We start from the raw sequence: 22,526 nt of genomic DNA on the forward strand, positions 1-22,526 counted from the left end.
TCTAAGGCCTTATACAGTCACTATGTATATTTTTATAGGGGTATAATAGCTGTAAACTTCCAAGACATTTATGTAAATACATAATCATTTTCTTGTAAAATCTACAGGATGTTTTATTGTTGCTAAGGACAAGACACTACAGTTTTAAGAAGCCACCAAGAGATGAGCCAAACTTAAATTTAGGTACATTTATATTCTTACTTTCTTCCCAAATGGTCCACAAGGACACAAGCCTGGAGAAGCGTGGAGGCTTTTTTCTGCTATGGTGACATTTCTTCCATTTTCTAACCTCTCTACTATAACCTGCTCAAGGACATATGAAAGGCTCTAGGAAAGCCCAGAAAAGCACAAGCTGTTGGCATGATCACACTGATACCAACTATTCGACACATGCTTGTAGCATATACAAGTGGGGCTGGCAGGAATGCAGAGCTCTATGGCACCTATGTTTTCTGAAGAAGAATCATGCCTTTACTGTGCACCCATGTTCATATGTACAATTCAGTAATGCTTACAGCTGAACATATTTCCAAATCCAGGGAGAAAATATTACATATGCCTACAGCCATGCATCTTCGTAATCTGCAACTTCACAAAAATCAGCAGAGTGACTACCGAGAGCTTTCTAGCGCTGCTCAAGATAAACTCACTAATTCAGGACACAAAACTCAACTTTCAAGCAGAAGGGTAGTTACATAGTACATTAAAGGCTTCTTGCTTAATATAAAGCCTGAATGCTAAGGATTAAAGCTGTTCAAAAGCAAGTGGAAAGTATTTGCTGCTGGTGCCTCTACAGCATCACCTGAAATCAACCAGATGTTTATTTTGACTCTAGGTGTCTAGGTTTTTTGAAAAAAATAAACTAGAATTAACTAAAACGTAGAAATTCTCAGAGAAGAAAAATACAGCAAATATTTATCAGCTATAAATAGTCTAAAGCATTACCTCTGAGCTTTAAAACCTTAATAGCTTTTGTGTATTTTATCTATACTGAAATCTTAGAAGGGCAGTATCGAACAAACAAACAAAAAGTATGATTTCATTAAACCATCAAAAGAAGGTCCTATCCTGCCACAAGGTAAAGGTAACGGACAACTAGGTACTACCACTCTGCTTTCACTGGAAAGTATGAATATTTGACAGAAGCATTACTGAGTCAGAGTGCCATGGGCACAAAGCAGAGAGAAAGTATGTAAAATTAATGGACAGTAAACCTGTTCAGAAAGTTTGCTGATCTTGCTAATTACCTACGTATGTTAAGTACATGAGTGCACATCCTTGACATGCAACAGGCATCTGTTCACAGAACATCTGCATTTTCTCTGACCTGCCTGGGCTACAAAATACTAGTCTCAAATGTTACTGGCAGTGAGGATGGGGAAAAAAAAAAAAAAAAAAAAAAAGAGAGAACTAATTGCTGGCATGAAGCCAGGAGAGACCAGCACCTCTGAGCAACGTAGGAGCATCAGAGTTCTGCCGTTCTTCATGTCCTCTTTGGTTTGACAGTGCCTGGGGATCTTATGGCAGTGGCATGAGTTACAATAACCTTTCAAGCAATCTAAACACAGCCAAGCTTGACAAAGATGTATTAAGGATTCAGAACTGACCTCCTGCCAGGCTTCCTCCCCTCCCTTATTACTCTTCCACCAAGCACAGATTTGCCAGAGGAAGGAAAGCAAGAGTATATTAAAAAAATTCTCAAAGATTCTTAGACATCTGAAGTGATTTCATTATCTTCATTCTGTGTACCTGACCATGGACAGAGTGTTAAACCCCTCATTAGCACACTGCAATATCTGCCAATAGTTTTCCAACAATTAGGAAAGCAAGCATTTCTAATAAGACACACACACAGGTCATACATAAAAATTTAAGCTCAATGTTAAAGGGATGAAGTCTTTAATAAACAATTTGGAAGTGATGGAAGTGCATTTTTTTCTCTCACCAGAAAAGTAATATGGAAAAAAAAAGTATATTTTCTCTAGATTTTTGTTTTCTTAAATACCTTCTGGATTTAAAGAGAGATGGGATAAATTTAAAAGCAAAAGGAAACATTAACCTTAAAAGGAAAAAAAAACCTGAAAAGGAAGACTTGGAATAAAAGCATTATCTGAACTATCAGTAGTAATGCAGTAACTATCCTTTCTACCATCCTACATGCTTCTATACTTTATGCAATACATCATAATGTATAGTTTGTATTTATTCATTTGAGTCATAAAAGAAAGGCTAAGATACTGTTATCTACTTAAAACACCTTTAAATATTTTGGTCACTGGGAGGAAGGGCTGAGGACTGGCTACAGCAATTTCTAATTTGTTAAACTGAAGCCTCGCATTGTCCCCCAGCAGACAGGTTGGAATTACTGATTTGGCAGATTTTCTCACACATGGGTTAGACTGATAAGTACAATGTACTTTCATTCAGGATGCATTTGGAAGCAACCTCTGGATTCCCATTTCTCAGATTGGTAGAAAACAGTGAAATGAGTTTTGTGCCTTCCTAAGAGCACATTTAACTGACATAACTTCCCAGAAGAGATTTAGAGGATTTTCTAGCATTGAGCTACTGTTATTGTTCTCAGCATATTCTACAGTACTGATTTTCCAATTCTTTTGCTGATCACTTTTTAATTCACCATATATCCTCCTTAGCACTGTTCCAACAATATTTTATACTGTGGATTGCTGGGGGTGGGGTGGGTAATCACTGCAGACCATAGTGAGAAGACTGCTGACCTTTAAGTAAAAACTGCATTTAGTACACAGCCCATTTAAAAAAAAAAAAAAAATTACCCACCTACTACCACCACTGCCACTTGCCCCTTCTTCCAAACAGCCCACTCACCTAAACATTGGTATCAGGGAGCAATTCTGCTGTGTAAGAACTGAGTCACTCCTCCAAAAGTGCAAAACACCAGTGTTCTCATGGAGAGATTTGTTCTAGGGTTAAATATGTTACACTTTCTTCCTCTGCCCCAAGCCCACACTGTTCTTTGAGAGTCAATTTTTACTTTTGATAAATAAATATATAACATTTTATATAAAAAGACAACTGAAAAATACTGAACATACAATGACAACTTGAACGTCAGATCTTTGATACCTGCATTGCATGCAAAAAGACCAGCGAGAGATACCATTTCCCCCCCCTCCATTAAAACCAACCTTTTCTGTAAAAGACTGCATTGAGGAACTCTTCCGCTTGCCTTTCAAAACGAATGATTTTTGCTTGCTCTTGTCTAAGCAGAGCTTCTTGTCCAGCTTCCGAGGCTGGCTCATCCAGACTGACTAAGTGTTCCTGCAAAGATATTTAATATTTGTAAGATCTTCCTGGCTCCAAAATGAATAAAGTTCCTTAGGCATTAAATATTTTACTAAATTCAAAACTTTGTTAGATACTCAGCACAGAGTCAAATCTATTGAAATCACAACTTGATTTTTGACTGCTCCAGAACATTGTACTTTGTCCTGTTTTCTTGTTGTAAATGCAGCAGAAGCCTGTAAGATTTGATAACATTATAAGGAAATAAGAGCCCACTATAAAGACGAAGATTTGGATATTTTACAACATTTAGCTGCAAATCTCATATCTAGCACTTGTTCTTTCACTATTACTTTTAGTTCCAAGAAATAACTGCTGAAGGCAAAACACAGAAAGTTCTCCTTACTCTACACAGCGTTCATGCAAACCGAGCAATAAATGACCCAGCATTAGCAACAAACAGGTCCTTTTGTGAAAAGGCTCAGTAGTAGCTACTTTTAAGTGATATAAACTTAAGTTAGCTGCTTACAACACCCACAATGAATGAAAAGTCATTCTCTCTCTTACAACTGGAAGCAACTGAGTTATCTCAATATTTCAAAACAAGTGTTTCCAGTAGGATAATTAAATTGTGTGAGATGCCAGGATAAATTACTTATTTTAAATACAACTCAAGAAACTAGAAGACAATGGTTACAAAAATACAAAATCTAAATGCTTGGATTGCCCCCCCCAGACACGCACCCCTTTTCTAATTTCTTTCAGTTTAATGCCTTGCTCCTGCTTAGGAGAACAATCTCTTTCCTGGCCCTCTCTCTCCACTTTCATTTTAAGCCACATTAAAGTTACCTGTATTTACCTACTGCAGGAATGCATACACAACCACTCTTTGGGTTTAGGGAGTGTTTTGTTTTGTTAACCTTTACAAAGTATCAGTTACCATTAATACCTAGGCTACATCTGCTTTTTTGGCCTCTACTGTACAAGTTGATTTCAGGTTCACATCCTCATGGGACTAGAAGGGAAGGGAAGAGCTGGCAATTCATTTATAATTCACAATAACTGAAAAGAAGTCATTCTTAAGTTTGTGCCATCTCAACTTCAAGAGGTTTAATGAAACAAGGTTATATAACCAGCCCATAGTAAATTAACAAACACAGCAGTCACATGAACTACGTGCAAAGGGTAATAATATGAAATGCTGTGGACTCTGGCCTGAACAACATGGGCTCTCACTTCAGATTTGTAATTCAACAGCTTCCAAAAGTTCTCTATCAAAAGTAAAGGGAGATACTATCTCAGACATGGTATAGAGACAAATCAGTATTTTATGCTAAATAAAAAGATGAGGAGCGTGCGATGACAGAGGTGACAGGTGAGTAAAACAAGACGTTTGCTGTGAAGGTAAGAGTCTGCAGAAGTAAAGACCTCACAAAGTGACTGACGCTTTTTTCCATACCAGAGAGATTCCAGGCTTGCTCTCAAACTTGCTGGCTCTCATAGGAAAGATTAGCACTTTTGAGATAGTCTTAAAGAATACAAATTTGAACTGATGGGTTAACTATAATAAAAGTGTTCACCTACCTCTGTGCCTGGTACTCCTGTACCAGTAACCAGCAGTAGTGCTCCGTGGTTCACTGGCATTTTATGAACACACTGAAAATTCAGTTGTACTTTTCTGATACTTAAAATATGTGAAGCATCTGTACAGGATTTCACAATAAAAATATTTGTGGAGAATAAGCCAAATATTTTATAAGAGTTACTCGTCAGGTGAGACTTCATAGAACATACTTGCATCCTCTTTTTGAAACTGTGTTTCTGCATCTGACAAAGTTTAATGCAAGATCTGTCTTAGTTATTGACAGCCATTCTGAGTCAAGCTCCATTATCTTTTAGGCATTATCAGGAGAATTGAAAGCTCAGCTTATCAGTTTGTGTAAAAAGCAGGCATTTGTGAAAATTAACTAATAACAGAAGTAATCTAGGCACACAGAAGTGTTGGAACAATCACTGGAATATCTAAGCATTTACAGACAAACTGCTTTAAGTTTTACTTTAAAAGGAATCTCTGCAAACTGATGCGCAGAGATTTGACTAGATGAGATCCATTAGAGTTAATTGGCATCCTATAGCTAAAGTCCCACAAGCCATTGCAAAAAACTTTCTTTTAATTCAAAGGACAAACAGAGAATTCAGAATTGAAGGAAACATTACCCCTTCAACCTGATCTGATACTCTGCCCTTTGACAGACTATAGCTGTGGAAGAAGCCTAAAATAAAAATAACCCTTGGCCAACACAATGCATTTCAAATCTTCCTAGTACTTCTTGCAACTAAGACAATACATAGTAAGTACTAGCCTAGCAACTCAGTGGAAACCAAGTTCAGCAGCAGCATGCCTTACCATAAACAAGTGTACTTTACGTTACACATATAAAGGTAATGTATACCTTAAAGAGGTAATGTATAAAGGTAATGTATACCTTACCTTAAAGGTAATGTATACCTTAATCTTTACCTTACCTAAAGGTAAAGAGTACAGTTTTAGTTAGTCTAGGTAGATTAAATTGCACATTTTCTACATAGAGAAGGAATGAAGAAAAAGGGATCAGCCAGAAAAAAAAATTGTAAGTGGCTTACACTGGTGAATGGCTGAATCACTTGATCTGCATTCAGGAGAAGAGGGGAATAGCAAGGCAATGGCAGTGCTTACTTCTTATCCCTCAAACTAAGGGGCATGCATCTCTTTACATGTATGGTTTTTTGATGTCTTAGCATGGACACTGATAAATGTAAAGAAATACAGTTATATAAAAGAGTTGGATTTAACCTTGTGCATTGAAAAAAAATCTTCAGCTATTTTCTGGCATCTGCAGTACAGCACTGACCACATGAGACAAAAATATACTGGAGAGATTTCTGTTTATTGCATTTTTTTATTGTTTTCTTATCATCAATTGTGTCACAATTATTCCAGCAGTCTTCGCAGCTGGTTCACCCCTAGAAGGAAATTTCAAGTTTCCACACTAAATATTTGATTGTCATTGCTATTCAAACTCAACTTCCAAAAGTGGGGGGGTTTTGTTAGTTTTGGAGGGGTGTGGTTGGTTGGTTGGTTTGGGGTTGTTTTTTTTTCTTTTTATGTTTTCCACCACTTCTTCCCAATAACCATTATTTGGATCCACTGTCTTCAGCCTTATCCTCTCACTCTACAGTCCTGAATGACATCAAAGTTTTCAGTACCAACATGCAGGTAGTAGGAAGAAGAAAAACCTATTAATATTTAGATAGCGTTGTCATTGGTTACAAATACCCTGGAAAAAACCCAACCAGTTACTTTTACATATTATTTATAGCACAGCATTCATTCTATTCTGTTTGTGCTTCTCTTCAGGTGGGAACCATGCCCCAGAGCATCCCTGGAATCCCATCAGTGAACATGCAGTACCACTATATTGAACAATAATGCTTCAGGAAAAGATACTTGGAGTGGTTTGCACATGCCCCCAAAGGGCTAAAGCTCTTTTTGTACGTTAAGATATAGAGAATAACTATATAATTAAGTCAAAGAGCCTTAGAAATACAGAGCTCAGGTTTTCAAAATGCAAGGTCAATGCGCGACCTTGAAAGACCACCTAATCCTGGACAGTCTGGCCTTGTCAGCACTAGTGCTGGATCCTCATTGAGACCCTCCTTGTAGGAAATGTTGATATGGTAATTCTAAATGCATGAAGAGAAAGGTATGATGCAGGCTGTTTTTGTATAGATATGGCAACAGCAGCTTCACGTTTAAGCCACAGGCTGCATGCAGATGGAGCGGGAAGCACCCACAAGCTAGAACAGTGTGAGATAATTCCCAGCCATCTTCGTGGAGAAAACGGATGGAGGCTTCCCACAGACCACCTGTGGCTGACCGGCCAATCCATGGACCCTAGGGATACAATCCAGCCTCCCAACCCACCCCAAGGCAAGATCAGGAACAGTGAGTAAGAAAGGAATGTTTCACCATTCCCTAGGCTGTCTTCTGCAACACTTCATTTTTCTTAAGACTGAACAGTCTTTTTAACTGTTAGCCAGTGCAAAGGAGAATAATCTACTGTTTCCTGTAGACAAGCCTTAAGGGCACCAGAGACTGTCTTCTTTCCTTCTACCTTCCAGACCAAGTCATTCTTGTTCCTTTCACTGCAGTGCTATTCAGTTTGTTTACATCTCTTTTAAAATGCTACACCCAGCTGAGGCTTCACCAGCATTTAGGTAAGAGAATAAATTTCCTCTCCAGGTATTAAGACAAATGCCTCTCTTGATAACAGCCCCAAAAATAGTTTACTACTTTTACAATGCTACCACTTTTCAGACATCTGTAACTTGTGACTTGACAAAACAAGTCCATCTGTCCTGTTTCTCAAATTTATCAAGATCATTTTCAATTCTGAGTATGCCCTCTAAAGCATCAAGAACTGTTCCCAGCTTGGCATCAACTAAAAATTCAGATAGTTTAATTAGTTTTAAGACATTCCTCACTTACTGAACATACATACTCTTATAGTAAGAAACAGTATTATTTCCTTATTAAGATGACTGATGTCAGATTTATCAAATTCAAAACAAATTTAACTTGACTGATCCATAGCTATTGAATATCATTTATTACCTACAATAGGGGGAGAGAAAAAAAAAAAAAAAATCAGTGGAAATACAATGTGCTTACATTCACATTTATGCACAAGCAAAACCGTAACCCCACATTACTACTAAACACAGCTGGAGATTATCACAAACAGCCTCTTCAGGTTTTAGCCTCCATATCAAATTATTTTAAAACCACCCAATACAAAATTGACAGTCTAAATGCTTGAGGTTTTTTAAAGTGATGAAATCCATTAAAAAATGTTTTAGAGCATCTTGCAGCACACTTAGGATCTCTGTACACAGTTTAAACACATTCTAAAGCCATCAAAAATCATAAGAGTTCCACAACTTCAACTCATTTTCAGATATTTCCTTTGCCATCTTCAATTATTCTATGAGTTAACGCTTTAAATGATAATGGTAGCTTCTCTTCAGAATTATTCAGACACTTACCACACTTTACTTCTTATTGTTTATGTTACTCCATAGTGAAAGGACACCAGAGTCAGGGGCTGTTATTATGACTAATCATAATCAAGTAAACGCATGATATTACCTTTTAGATGTTTGTGTAAAGCAATTATTTAAAAGCTTTTTAAAATATCCAAATCATATCAGAGTAACTTTGAATTTTAAAATTACTCCTTTGCATGCTGTACCCTACCACACTTCCTCACAATTGAAAGAATTGTTAGAGAACCTTACACTGAAGCCCAGGTATTTTATGGTACTTTGAAGACCAGACTCAACCTTCTGCCGTCAACAGCAGGAAACATCAGAATATGCTCATAGAAGTAATTTTCTCTCTTGCTATTTTTGTAGCTTAAATATATCTACAAAATAGTTAATGTGCTTAGGAGTATTATCCTTCTTGTTCTGCTCTCACCAACTAATGAGATTAGTCATGTTCCCCCCTCCTTTTTTTTTTTAATACATATGAATTGCTTTATGTAGCTTTAGACAATAGTGTTTTCTTTTCCAAATGAATATACTCAACTGAATCCTCTTTAAGGATTCTTTTTCCAATTTTCCCTCTTATTACTGGTGCTTTCTTCTGACCTTATCTATCTGCATCTTTTTTTAAAAAAAGAGTCTTAAACTAGGCCTGAGCTCCAACTATGAGCAAATGACAGTACAGACTAGCTCATTTGATACAAACATTCCAAATGGAGCCACAGATTCCTTCTGTAATGACAGCTCTGTCCGTTTATTTAACAAGCCACACTTAAAAAAATAAGAACCATAGTTAAAAAGAGGTAAGTCAAGTACACTTTGAGTTCAGTTCACCTGAATTGATGGGTCTTCTCTGTAGCACAATCTTTTAGAAGGAAAAGCTTCATTTAAAAAAACAAACAAAAAAAAAACAAACAAAAAAAACCCCCAAATCACAACCACCTTGCAAACTATACCATCTTAAATCTTCCCTGTGAAGGGTAAAGCCCACCAGGAATTCAGAATTACCACATTTGCAGATTATCCAAATGAGAACTCACTGGGTTTCGTCCCATAGAACCCAATCTACTTTCTCTCACTATGAGTAGGCAGCTAGAGCTGCTAACTTAGTCTTTTTTGTCTTTCATGCCCATCAACATACCCATGCATTTCTGCACACAGGCACTTGTGTTAATAACCTGGTAGCAGCTCCTTAGGTAACTAGTTAATTCTCTCTGATCATACCATACTGAAACAATTGGGTATTCTACATTATATGATGGCAGAAAAGAATTCCAATTTCTCAAAGCTTTACATTATTGCACATAACCCTTTGGATTTAGGCAAAAATGTCTGGGAAGATTTTAGCTCCCTACTTTGTCTGTGTTTTATTATCCCTTTCAAATGAAGGCACTTAAGTCCATTTCTCTATCAAAAACTGTCTTGTATTTTGACTGCCAAAAAATCCATGCATTTACTCAGTATTTGCAAGTAGAACTACTGCTACAAATAAATTAATCTTTTCAGAATACTTCAGCAGATGGTTCTCCATCCTTTGAAGAATGCATGTAATTGAATCTGACTGCTTGTAAAAGCAAGAACCAACATCACTGAAATGGGTGGGAGAGCAAGCATAGTTTTTTTTCCCTTAAAAGAGCTCTGCCAATAAACTAATCTTGGCCTCCAATTCTCATCCTGCAGTCCAGAACTCAATTCTCCTTAAGCAGAACTACTGGTCTCTAAGTTACAGGTAATTCTTAAGGGCAAATGAAATCCAGAAAAAAACCCTGAAAATTTCTATTGGTTTTGAACTTGTCAGACCAGGTACCTATGTGTCACTCAAAAGGTGAAAATCAAGTACACTGACTAATTATTCCACTAATCCAAAGGGGGTATTGATAGAGATGTTCTCATTGGGAAAAAAGGCCAGCCACAGCCACACACTGTTGTAATATGTGGTTTGTGGCTATCTTGTTCCCAGCTACAGAATCAATTACACACCTTTTAATTCTGTAACTCACCAGTATACAAGCATAAACCCAAATCAACCCAACCTGCCCGGTTCTTTTCCTGTAAGGTAAAAGGATGCACATCAACAATAAAAAAAAGCAGAACAGAGGATGTGGCACAAAGCACAACTGCTACCACTTTATGTACAGGAACAGACAAGTTTTAGTAGTTACAGAAGACTGAGCCTGCAACTCCCTAAAAAGAAGGGGAGTTAAAGATATCATTACAGATGTTGAATGGAAGAGATTTCGAATAACCTAGTGCCATTTCTAATTTAGTTCAATCCATCAGCTGAAGACTGTCCATCATTTGGCTAAATACCAAATGAAGTTACAAACAAAACAAAAAAAACCAAACCCAAAAAACCCAAACCCAACAGAACTGATACAGAGGCTGTGGGTAGGAAAAAAAAAAACCAAACCATAACCAAACACCACCACAAAAACAAAAACCATCACACCCTAAAAGAAAAAACCTAAGAACCCCTACATACTCCAAAGAAGCCCTGTGCCAAGCATGAGGAGAATCACCAGGATTAACAGAGATGTCCCAAGTCTGATTTGAATGGACTGGTTCACCATCCTTCCCCACTCCCCCAAACAGCCAGTGATCCCTGGCCATGCAGCAAACAAGCATGTGCACAAAGCTCTCTTTGCTGTCCCTGTTTATCAATCAGCTGTAAGAAAAATGGTTTAAACAGGTATTTTTGACTACTGAAATGTAAAGTGATGGAAATTGCTTGGGTTTATGAAAATTATTCTACTCAAGCCCATAGGGGCTGTCTGACACTACCACAGCCTTTCTTAACTCCCATTTCTCTCCAGCCCGCTCAGAACTTATAACCTCCTTCCCCTTCACTTAGTGCCTTTGCCTAGCGATGCTGCACGCCCCAACTGCATTCTCTCAATCTGTACACAATCCTAAAATCTCTTTAGACCCCGATGCCAAAACACTACAGAGCACACCAGATTTGACCACATCTGCATCTTTTCTTTCACCCATTTAAAAGCCACCACACAGTGCAATGGGAAACCATGTGAGGAACCTGAACATAAATGATAACTACCACCAGCATAAGGAATACCTCGCCAGTTTTTCAGTGATACTCACAATCAGGGGCTACACTTTACTAGAAACTAGAAAGAAAAGCCTAGCAAAGTACATGAAAATATAAATAGCAGTATCTTAACTTCTGACTAAAGGTTGTGCAGAAGCTTGAAAAGGACAAGGCAACCATGCCTAATCAGCACACCGTACAGTGGACTTTCATGTTCTTAGCATTTGTCTTCACCTAACAACCACCGATTTTCAGGAGCTGTATTTTAGTTATTGTGGACCTATGAGGACGATTGAGATGTAAACAGTCTTTCTGAAGATCTACCCATACACTGTTAGATTCTCCCAGACTACGACCAGTGTCTGACCGCACCACAAAATTAATTTCTGAATTAATTCAACGGCTTAACTAGAACTGTGCTGAACACTGAATTTCGTCTTTTTATGAGATGACATAAGTCAAAGAAGACAGAACTCCTTATAGCACAAGCATACATACAGCTTACCTGCTGTCAGTTTCAATGAAAGAAAGTATTATGCCTTACATCTGTTCTAAATGCAAGCATTCCTAACCCTCCTCCCCATGCCTTAACAAAAACTGTAATACTAAAACAAGAATAAATTGGCAACATGGCAAGTATCAGTGTAAACAAGGTACTTCCTTTATGAACAAGCCATGCAGCCACACATATTAGCTGCTGCAGAGGGAAGGGTGCTTTTGTTTCATTTCTAAGTTGATAGAGATCCACTCTGCATGTTAATTTTACATTGTGCAGGAAAAAGAAGTAGTTAAGAGTTCCAGCAAATGAAGTTTTTCCAAGACAGATGAGCCTTCCTTCCTATGCTATAGAACAATAATTATTTCAACACATGGGCTGAGCAACAATCACGTATAGCATGGTAGCCTTTGTTTCACATATGGCTATAATCTCAGTAAGAAAACAAACTGCAAATTTATTATGTTGGCAAAGCTGACTTGTCCACGTTTAAGCTCTGACTTGGTTGTAAACAAACACAGTACAAAATCTACCATACATATGAGCCCTTTAATAAAAGGATATGGCCCACGGGGAAAGAGATTCCAAGATACAGAACAAGACTCTATGTTGTTAAAATGGACCACATTTCCATACTGAAGATAAGCCCAGCGTCTGACTGTAGTAAACATGCACAAGCCAAAGTCTCGCTCCCTTGGGAAGGGTTACATGATCCCCACAAGATCTCTTACAAAGAACTCAAAACAAACAAAACCCACCAAACAGAAAGAGCCACTACACAGAAAAAAAAATCTGTATCACATACTACAATGAAAAAGTTGCAGAGAAGAAGCAAGTCTCTTCATTAACTTGTATTATTTTAATTCCGAAAACCTTTTTCCAAAGGAGGGGGAAAGGGGTAGGAGGTTGCAGATTTTCTATGCTCAGTTAACTAGGAGCAGCAAACTCCCTCCCTTTGTCCCTCCCCTACAACTACTAGCTTCACATCTGCATTGTTACCTTCACTTTTTCTCTTCTCAGGCAGCAGAAAAGACAATTTTCATCAAAAGACCAATCAGAAACACCTTCAGGCTCACAGTCTGTAAATCAGAGGAATAGCAAATTACTTCATATTCATAAACTGCAACACAACTGGAGCCAAAAGAGAAATGCCGAATTAAATACCTATTTCACAACATTCTTGCCTGCATCCTGAAGATGCAGGCTTCATTTCGGCCATTTTTCTAAATCCCCAGATTACCAAACTGTATACATTTTATCTATGCACAACAAATCTGTTTTTCCGAGCACTGCCAAATACACTCCCAGCCACATAAAGATGAACACACACTCATTAGTAATTTTAGCCAATATGAAACTAACTGTGAGCACTGCCTGGGGGAGGGGGGAAAAAAGCACAAATCACCACGGTAACACACATTTTCTAGAGGCAGAGCTGGGGCTGCTTCTGTCATTAGAAATGCAGAACAAGATACAAAAACAGAGATTGAATACCTTTAAACAAACTGAGATCTTTTAATAATCCAGGTCCAAACAGGCCTTCTAGAATACTTTCAAACCCTAAAAGCAAATAAAAGAATTGTTAGCTTTCTAGATTAAGTACGTCACTACAAGAATATTCACAATAGCAGTTCTATATTTATCTGTTCCAAGAACAGAGCTCAACGTGTTTTCTCTAAGTATTACAGGATGCATGGGTCAATTGTGATGACTGAACTACTGACAAATCATAGCACAATCTAGAGTCCACCGACTCCTGTACTTTTGTAAATAGCTAGGTTAAAAACAAAGAACATTACAACATTGAAATAAACCATTTTGAAAATAAAATAGGAAGTTGTAGGTTCTACAATGTGACCAGGTAATTTCTGTACAAAAATTCTCTTGCTTAAGCCTCCAAAATGAAATAAGGGACATTTTCCCAATTAAAAAAATACATTCTTCCATCTGAGTGGCATTTAGTTATTTTTCTGAATTTCAGCAAACGTTAGAATCAGTGTTTCCTGAAGAGTTACAAGTTTGAAGAGAGGAAATGCAAAGGAAAGGGATTCAGCAGTGCCATGCCACTAAGGAACCAAATTCCAATCACAGATCCGCATCTAAGATACACAGTCCAATTTACTTCAATGCCATGGTTTATGCCTCGCTTAAAATAAATTTAACCAATTTTAGTTTATTGAAAAAGAGGAAAAACCTTTACCAAAATTACTGCCAGTATTTGGAAATGTTAAATCAATATTATACTAAACCCCTGCTGGCAGTAACATCTATAGAACTATTAACTACCCAATACTGTGAGAAGACAGGTTAGCAGAGTAAATATGAAAAGTACAAAGACTACTTTAAGGGGGACAGACAAATTCCACCTGCTTATAAAAATGTATTCCCAATATGACCATAAAACAAGACTACAACTTACTGTATTCCCCCCCCCCCCCCCCTTAATACTTTTGCTTTGTAGGTTTAATAACGGTTTTCATATAGCTAAGGACAGCTTCTCCTATTTGTCTGAATCTTTGAGAGGCAGAAGGATAAGTGAAAAAAAAAAATTAAGACACAAAAATACGGTTTTAAATTTAGAGAAACTTGCATGGGTGCATTGGGGACACATAAACTACCTGAAATAGCCATTTTAAGAAACCAGTTGAAATCTAAATGATCACATGCTATGAAGGAAATCAGTTATTACACTGCAAAAGAGCAATAATTCTAAAATAACTCTGACTATATACAGATCTAATATCAAAGCTATCTTTTGGACAGTAGTCTTCAAAAAGGAAAGGGCAAGTAGCGTTACACCCCTCTGGGTGTCAGGAAGAGTGCCAGTGCACTAACATCTTCAGATATCAGATGCTAGACCCTACAGAATTTGCAGCTTGCAACACAACTTAGATGGCCAAAGCATTGCCGGGTACAACATGATCCTCGACCTAAAGCCTATCAGAGGCTGACACTAAAAATCTAATCTCAGAGAGGACCGAGTGGAAAACAAAAAAGAAAAACAAAAAAAGGTGAGAGAGGGATGGTGAAATAACAGTCAAGACTAAAGAGAAACAGGGGAGAGATCAGAAAACAAGGTGGAAGAGGAAAAACTGGAAAAACATCCCATTGAACAGCACCTTGTCAGGCAGAGAAGTAGCACTGCCTCCAAAAAAAGCCAATTCAGGCTTCAGGAAGTGGCAGGAACAGTGGGAAAGGACCGACCAACCTGACCTAGAAGAAAAATAGGAGAATCAGGGTATTGACCCATAGGTTTATAATGTTGACTCTTTTATGGGTAGTGACCCCTCAGAATTTGTATCTGCAATGAAGCCTTAAGGAAAACAGCTAACCAACCTCATTCTTTATCTTTTTGTTTAAAAAACTATTTTATATATATAAATAAAAAAATCAAAAGAGCTCAGAAATTGTACTCAAATTCACCACTCTTAAAATAGTAACTGCCAATGACTCATGCCCCACAGTTTGCCATGCATGCAATTGCACACTGAAGTCCCTGCCAATTTTTACAGCTTGGATATTGTACAATCATAGTTTGCTAGCCCACTGTTCTCCGTGATGCTAATGCCACTCGGTTTTTATTAATATTAAATATTGGATTTAGCAGTTGCATAGCAACAGCAGAACATCTTATGTGCAATGCTTGACATTAAAAAAGGCAAATAAGGGAAGTATGAATGTATTCAAAAACTATACTAAAGACTGGCAAAACTGCCATGAAGCTGAGCCCTATTTCCCCCCAAATGCAAAGTGCAATGCAGTAAAGACAGTATAAGCCCTGCGATGTAGTATTCAGTCGTTCAGGACTCCAAAAGAGCAACGGTGTACAGTTAATCATGCATAATACATTGAAAACAAAATCTTGAAAAAGGAGCTGCCTACTTTTTATAGTATTTTTTCTCTCCATTGTCACTGCTCTTAGAAGCTTGAAAAGAACATTTCTTTTCCCACCGATTGTCCTTTTCCATTTGGCAGATGATATTTTCCTGCATTTCAAATGGAACAGAAATTAACATGGCTGCCTCTGCTAAATTCCGGTTTCTATATTTTCATCATCTACATTTCAGTGTCTGACAGTTCACAGCAGATGAAGAGCAGGGCCAGTGGAAAAGTTGCAGGAATAATAGAATTAGAAGAGAGAAAAAGGGATGAAGATCCCAATATTTTAGAGCTTTCTCTTAGATACGTTCCTCGCAATTAAAGCAGCCATACATTTAACCCTTTTAATGTTACTGGTGACCTATACAAGGAAAATAATCTTCTGGGTGTTAGTATAAGAATTCAGGAAAAAAGTTTTTAATTTTTTTAAAAATACAACATTTACAAAGTGTAAAACATCTTCTCTATCTCAGAAGTCTTTCCAGCAAGTGGGGGGGGAAATCCCAGAAAGAACAAAGAAAACGCTTAGTACTGAAGCAAGGGTGGAATAACTTTTTAAATGCAGAGGTTGTTACACACACATTACTATTTCACAACTGTTAGCTCTAAAAGGAAAGCACTATTTAAGAAACATTATTCTCTAAAATGTCCTCTGACAAAAATCAGAATATGGATGTGCCATTTTTATGCTGAGTAACAAGCACAGAAATTAAAACAAAAACAAAAACAAAAGTTGACTGCAGTTTTCAGCATGGTCAAATTTCACTAGTTCTGTCTCTGCACCTAAACAGTTTTATTTTCACCTTTTCTGGCATTTTCATCCTCCCTTCTGTAACCAAATATTTTAAGTTATAAATTTAAACTGTAATTATAGTTAGTTGGTTAACAGTTTAAGACAATAGTTTAACACAAGAGTTTAATTTCAAGCTTTGCAAAAAAAAAAAAAAATATCCAGTTAGATCCTGATACTATCTTTTGCCTTAAAACTGAGAGCACTTGTAATGTTTAAGTAGCTACCAGGCTCCTTGAGACAACACTATTAGAGAAGTTGATAGTCCAAGAGACAACTTTACTGGCTGATCTCTAGCAATGTGGATTAGCCAAAGACACATTCTCCCCTTTAAAAAACAGGAATGCAAGATCTTCAGAAGGACATAGGGGTGCATTTCTGGACTGCCATTGACACAGAGCCTAGCATTTCAAACAATGCTTTTTCTCCCTGCGACAGCATAGCTCAAACATACCCTTTAATACTCAGTACATAATTCAGCCCTACACACATATCTAGTCAAAGCAGTAAAGCTTGTACCACTAACTAGAAGTCAATTTTGAGGGTAGTAAAGAAAATAAAGGCTACAATCCATCTTTACTATTACATAAATTGTTAAAGAACTAAAAAAAAGAAAAGAAAAAAAGAAAAAAATCAACATAGCAAGGGCCCTGAAGGGGGAAAACAAAAACCAACATACATAGTTATCAACTCTTCAGCCCTAATCTGTGAGTATCAATTTAATCTGTGAATATCAATTTGTAAGCTAGATCTCAATAGACTAAATAAGTACTAGCCAGGGAAGTAGTTAATTATAGTAGATATTGTAGACCGACTGCAATAGAAAATAAGACAACTGATTCATCAGCATTTATTTATAATAAACAATCAGCCTAATACATAGCAATTCACACTTTAAAAGGACAACTTCAAAAAGCTGGAAGTTGAGTCAAATCAATTAAAACAATAGTTGTCTACCTCTTTTGTTTCAATTTCTTAACTATTTAAGAACTTTTTACTAGAAACCCTCAAAACAATATCATGAGGAAAAAAATCTGACCTGTTAAATAAATAAATAAAACAGAACCCAAAAAATCCCAAATCCACAATGCGACTAAGAGTGAAAGCGCAAAGAAGAGACAAGACGTTGGAAGAGGGGCAGGGGGCTTCAGAGCAGAGAACATAAATCAAAATTCAGAAATGTTACAAAGGTCAGAGGAAAGAGACACACACAGCTTTAAAGTAAGCAAAGATAAAACCAAAAAGGCAGCACATATGCATATTACCAAAAAAAATTCTGTAAGAATATGGTAGTGTACTACCAAACATTCAATAGAATGGCATACGATCATTCAACAAAATCTATCAAGGTGACGTTATTTAACATTTGTAGGTTAACAGTCTTAAAATGCTATGGAAGTGGTTTTTGTTTTGTTTTTTTAAAGTTACTCCAAGAATGTTTGCAGCACTGTTTAATTCCAGAAAGTCTTGGAACACTGAGAAAGTTCCAAGGGGCTGGAGGAAAACAAAACAAAAAAATCATCCCTTTGAAATTTCAAAACATTAAACAGATAAGTACTGGGGTCTCAACTTGGTAAAGGTTTTCAAAAACAAGGAACAGCTCAGAGGACTACTGAGGAATTAATAGCAAAAATAGTGCCAATCAACATGAGCTTACAAAAACTATCTTATTTAATTTCACTTTTATGAAACTAAAAATTTGATTAACAACAGTAATAGGCTTGATATAATATTTTTAGATTTATGTAACATTTTTGGACTGGCACAACACATTTTGACTAAAACCAGTCAGGGGAAGGGGAGGAAAAAAAAAAAATCAGCCAAAATATATAAAACAGATTAAAAATCGATTAAGTGACAGCTCTTGAAATGTTGGTGTCAATGGGAAACTGCTGCTAGTGAGGTCCATCAGGTATTGGTTCTTGGCCCTATGCCATTTAACATTTTAGTCGTTGACTTGGAAGAAAGCAGTCACTAAATTTGCAGGAGATACAAAGACAGGAAGACCAGTAAATAACAAAAGGCCCAGGTCACAGAGGCTGCTTACCAAAGCAGATGCAATTAAACACTACTTTGAAAGGGGGGCGGAGGGGAATGGAGAAAGCCACAAAACACACATCTAGGAACAGGAAAAACAGCTTCTCAAAGACATACCCAGATCCAGCAGCTGAAATTGGAAGCTGATCAAACTCAGCCAGACATAAGACACTCTTAATTTTACAAAGGTCCAATTGAAAACACAAGACATGAACACCAGGACCAGACCGACGCTTTCCCTAGCCTAGGATTCTGGAGGTGTTATTTAGGGAAGCGTGGGCTGGCCGCTAAGATCTATTCCCCTTGTACTCTCCCCCAGCACTTACATTCATCATGTTAGGAGTCTCATTAACTAGTAGGAAGCAAGAGCCACCACCACCACATCGGGTTTTTATTGGATTTCTCATGCCTAGATTTTCTGGTCAAGATTGGATATATTTATCCACAGCTATGGGACTTGAAGCAGGAATTAATTCAGAAAAATCCTGCAGTCTATGTGTAACATGGGAATTCTGTCTCTTTCAGGACAAAAATCTATTAAACTTGAATGCTTCAGTCATAGGCATCTTAATAGAAAAGCAAGACCAAGCAACAAGGGAGGGGAAAAAAAGTCACAGGACAGTTATTAATATACACCAAGTCTCAGGACATGCATATAATTATAAGTTGTGAATATTCTTTTATTCATGCAACAAAATAAAAGAACCTCCCATCCACCTATGATGAGAGATCTCGTTATCTGAATGGAGCCCAATTAAGTACTCCAACTACAAGTGCAAACAACTTTGTTTCAGCTTCCTGGGGAACAAAGAAAGAAAAAGCTGTGCATCTTCAGTAATTTTTCAAAGTTCATGCTTCTACATTTTTGTTAATGAAACTGCACTGCTCAGGGACTTACTGCAGATGTCCCTGCTCCAGAGACAACAGATGCTTTAGTAAATCCAACGACTTTCCAGGGACCTTAAAGATCAATAACCTGGTTCTGTAAGAGCAATACACAGACACATGCATACAGAAAAAAGAACTAAGGATGTTAAGATAGGCACTGTTTAAAAGAAGAACAGGTATAACCAAGTCGTACGTAGCAATACGTAGCTCTTCTGTAGCTTTTTTTCCACTACAATGCCTTGTGTTCCCAAGACAAAATACACGGTATCACCTGCTGAGGTCCCTAAACAGGCCCTTGGAGCTCAAGGGAAAAAGAACCCTTTGGCCTTAGACTAATGCTTTATTCACTGTAAAACAGCATCTCCAATAGAGCAGTTTCATTTGAAGCAATCAAGAAGCCAAAAAGGTACACGTTTTGTCAAACAGCCATTTCACTGTTACAGTAACTTACCACAGCAATAAGCTGAGAAATCAAAAAAGGGATAAAAAACCCCCTACTACAGCAGCAGACAAGTACTGTTGACAGAAGTGCTTCTGACCATCCATCCTGCAAGATTTCATTAAAATTCCACTACTGGTCTGTAATTTTAATAAAGAAGATGGAGCTGCAGCTGGCCATCCTCACTCTTCTCTCCAAGCATCCCCCTCAACCAAGCAATTCCTTTGCCTCCAAAAATCAAGTCTAAGCACATTTTCTCTGATGGAATATCAAACTTGTAGCAAGGCATTTAAAAGTTAACGAGCTAAGTATGACAGAAAACCAGCTACATCTGAACTACAGTGCTGCAATGCACTTGCCTTCACAACAGAAACAAGCCCTGCCAAATCCCCTAAAAGAGGGTAGATCTCTCCCCTCTACAGGGGAGAATGGAGAGGCAAAGAAAGCAAGTTATCCGTCTGTTTTGCAGTGCGAGAAATGGAAACAGGTCTCCCCATCCTATGTTAGCACTCTAACTGGCAGATTATCTCACTGATTACAACTGAAAAGTCACCCCCAAAAAACCAGAAGTGACAAGTTAAAGCTTGTTGCCAGAGTACAGACTATAGCAGGGCAAAAGGCCCTGCTAGAATATGGACCATCTCCTGCCCCCCTCCCATAAGGAGTATTTTTGTGTGCGTGATCTGATATCAAGAAAATAATTTCACAAAAGCATACAACCTTCTTATCTCTAATCAAAGAGCCTCAGCAGCAGAATTCAAGAAAAGCAAAGGACTCTCCGCAATGGCTGTCTCAACATCACCTCAAGACACAGCAATTGCTCTGGCAGACTGAGCTGTAATCTTCATGTGGATTTGTGGGGGTGGGAAGATCCTCCGATCTGTAGATACTGCATCATTAATCTGGCTAGTTGTTCAAGTCAGGGTTTGCAGGCTTTTGTTTTACATTTTAACTCAAGATTAGGAGGTTTATTGTATGACTATCTGGTTTTCTTCACAGCCAGTCACCACCAATGCAGGACCTGACTGGAATCTTCTTATGTAAATACTTGCGTTTTATTACTTCAAAAAATAAACCGGAAAACACAGACATCACAAAATGGCAAAGAATGGCAGCAGAAGAGTTTCAGTAACTACTAACTTTCTATGTATCCTTAAAAAGGTAGTTTTTACTTAATGGTAGAATAAGATCTAAATTAAAAAAAACTCAAACAAACAAGAAAACCCAACAAAACCCAAACAAACAAACTTTAAGAATTGAAGTGGGAGTTGTTTTTCAGTATCTCAATTCAAAGACAGTGCTCTTATTTGTTCAACCTCCAGGTCTGGAGTTCCATCAGGCAACCAGGTACAACTTTCACTGAGAAGAAACTATACCAACTAGCTAGAAAGTTTATAGACAGATTAAAAGAGCCAAATAGCCCAAGAATGAGAGTGCTCAATAGCACAAAACATCATGGACCAGAAGTTTTTATACAGAGACCCAAACATTGCTCAAACTCAAGGCAATTTTTTCCATATCCAACAGTGTTGCATTATTTATTGCAGCAAAATAAACACCTAGAAACTTTTTTCTGTTGGAGACAACCTGTTAATGTTTCACTGCCAAGCAAAGTTAAGATGACATTCATTAACTCCCAGTGTTTATCCCCATACCCCATGGTCCCCCAGCACAAGCATAAGAATAGCCTTGCAGTAGACAGAATTGATCTGCCTGGAAAATGCCTCCCACAGAAGAGACAGGATTTCCAGTAAGGTCAATTCACTGCTCCACTTTATTTCATGGCCATAGTAATGCTCATACCACAGATCAGCCAGAGTCAGGTGTACTCTCAGGTGTGTTGCCACAAGTAGGTATAGCAGAGGCCCAAGACAGTTTAAACCATGGAGGAACCCTCCCTCTCCCCCAAAAGTTGTATATGTGGAAGCAACAGGATACCAGTGGTTTCCACTCCAGCCTCAACAGATATGTATTGGCATGGTGCAGAAGCGCGTTAGAGGTGCGGGTTAAACTGGCTGAGATATTAGCCATATTTCATACTCCATGGCAGTCCTATCTGAAGAGGGTTGCCTTCCCGTAGCAACTCAGTCCTGCCCTACATTATTTTCTGTCTGCTACACACAGCCATGTACTGAAACCAGAGTAGCTGAAACAATTCAGCTAAAAAACAGCACAGAAAGGGTAAGCACAAGCTGCTGAATCCATTTGAACGAGGACTGCCAGCAGAAAAAGCATCTACCAAACCAGAGCTTTGATCTAGGAAACCCTTGGAGTGTGACTTGGTTTCACCTCCTTTATCACAGGAGGTCAGTTATATCATCAGTCGTTGCTGAATTAACTCAATATATTATTCTCATGTTATAAATACCCCTTTCGCCATCTCTACAGAGATCTTCAAATCTATACAGGAGTCTGCAAAGGGGAATGGAAATGTGATTCTACTTAGGAAACTGAATATAATTACATCACCCATCATTGAAAATCTGATGATCTTCAACAAATAGCATAGACCTGTGAAAGTCTATTGAATGTTTCTTAGCTGAGAGGTGAATATACTGAGCTTACCTGTAAGGTAAAAACTGCCAACAGCCTTTTTACTCTG

General features: G+C 37.8%; 1 protein-coding gene across 8 annotated transcripts in view; it reads right to left on the reverse strand.

Annotated features, from left to right (window-relative positions):
- Window positions 1–22,526, reverse strand: part of LCOR (ligand dependent nuclear receptor corepressor) — a 101,218-nt gene that overhangs the window by 43,026 nt on the left and 35,666 nt on the right. For 4 of the 8 annotated variants that reach the window (XM_072869256.1, XM_072869255.1, XM_072869261.1 and 1 more), the window contains exons 2-4: window positions 13,386–13,451; window positions 12,891–12,970; window positions 3,168–3,300 (exon numbers count right to left, since the gene is read on the reverse strand). In XM_072869256.1, coding sequence (XP_072725357.1) covers window positions 3,168–3,300; window positions 12,891–12,970; window positions 13,386–13,451 — 279 coding nt within the window. The remainder of the gene's footprint in view (window positions 1–3,167; window positions 3,301–12,890; window positions 12,971–13,385; window positions 13,452–22,526) is intronic. The other 4 variants (XM_072869257.1, XM_072869259.1, XM_072869258.1 and 1 more) reach the window with 1 other exon arrangement.

This window comes from Ciconia boyciana, chromosome 8 (assembly GCF_034638445.1).
Source record: "Ciconia boyciana chromosome 8, ASM3463844v1, whole genome shotgun sequence".
NCBI lineage: Eukaryota > Metazoa > Chordata > Aves > Ciconiiformes > Ciconiidae > Ciconia > Ciconia boyciana.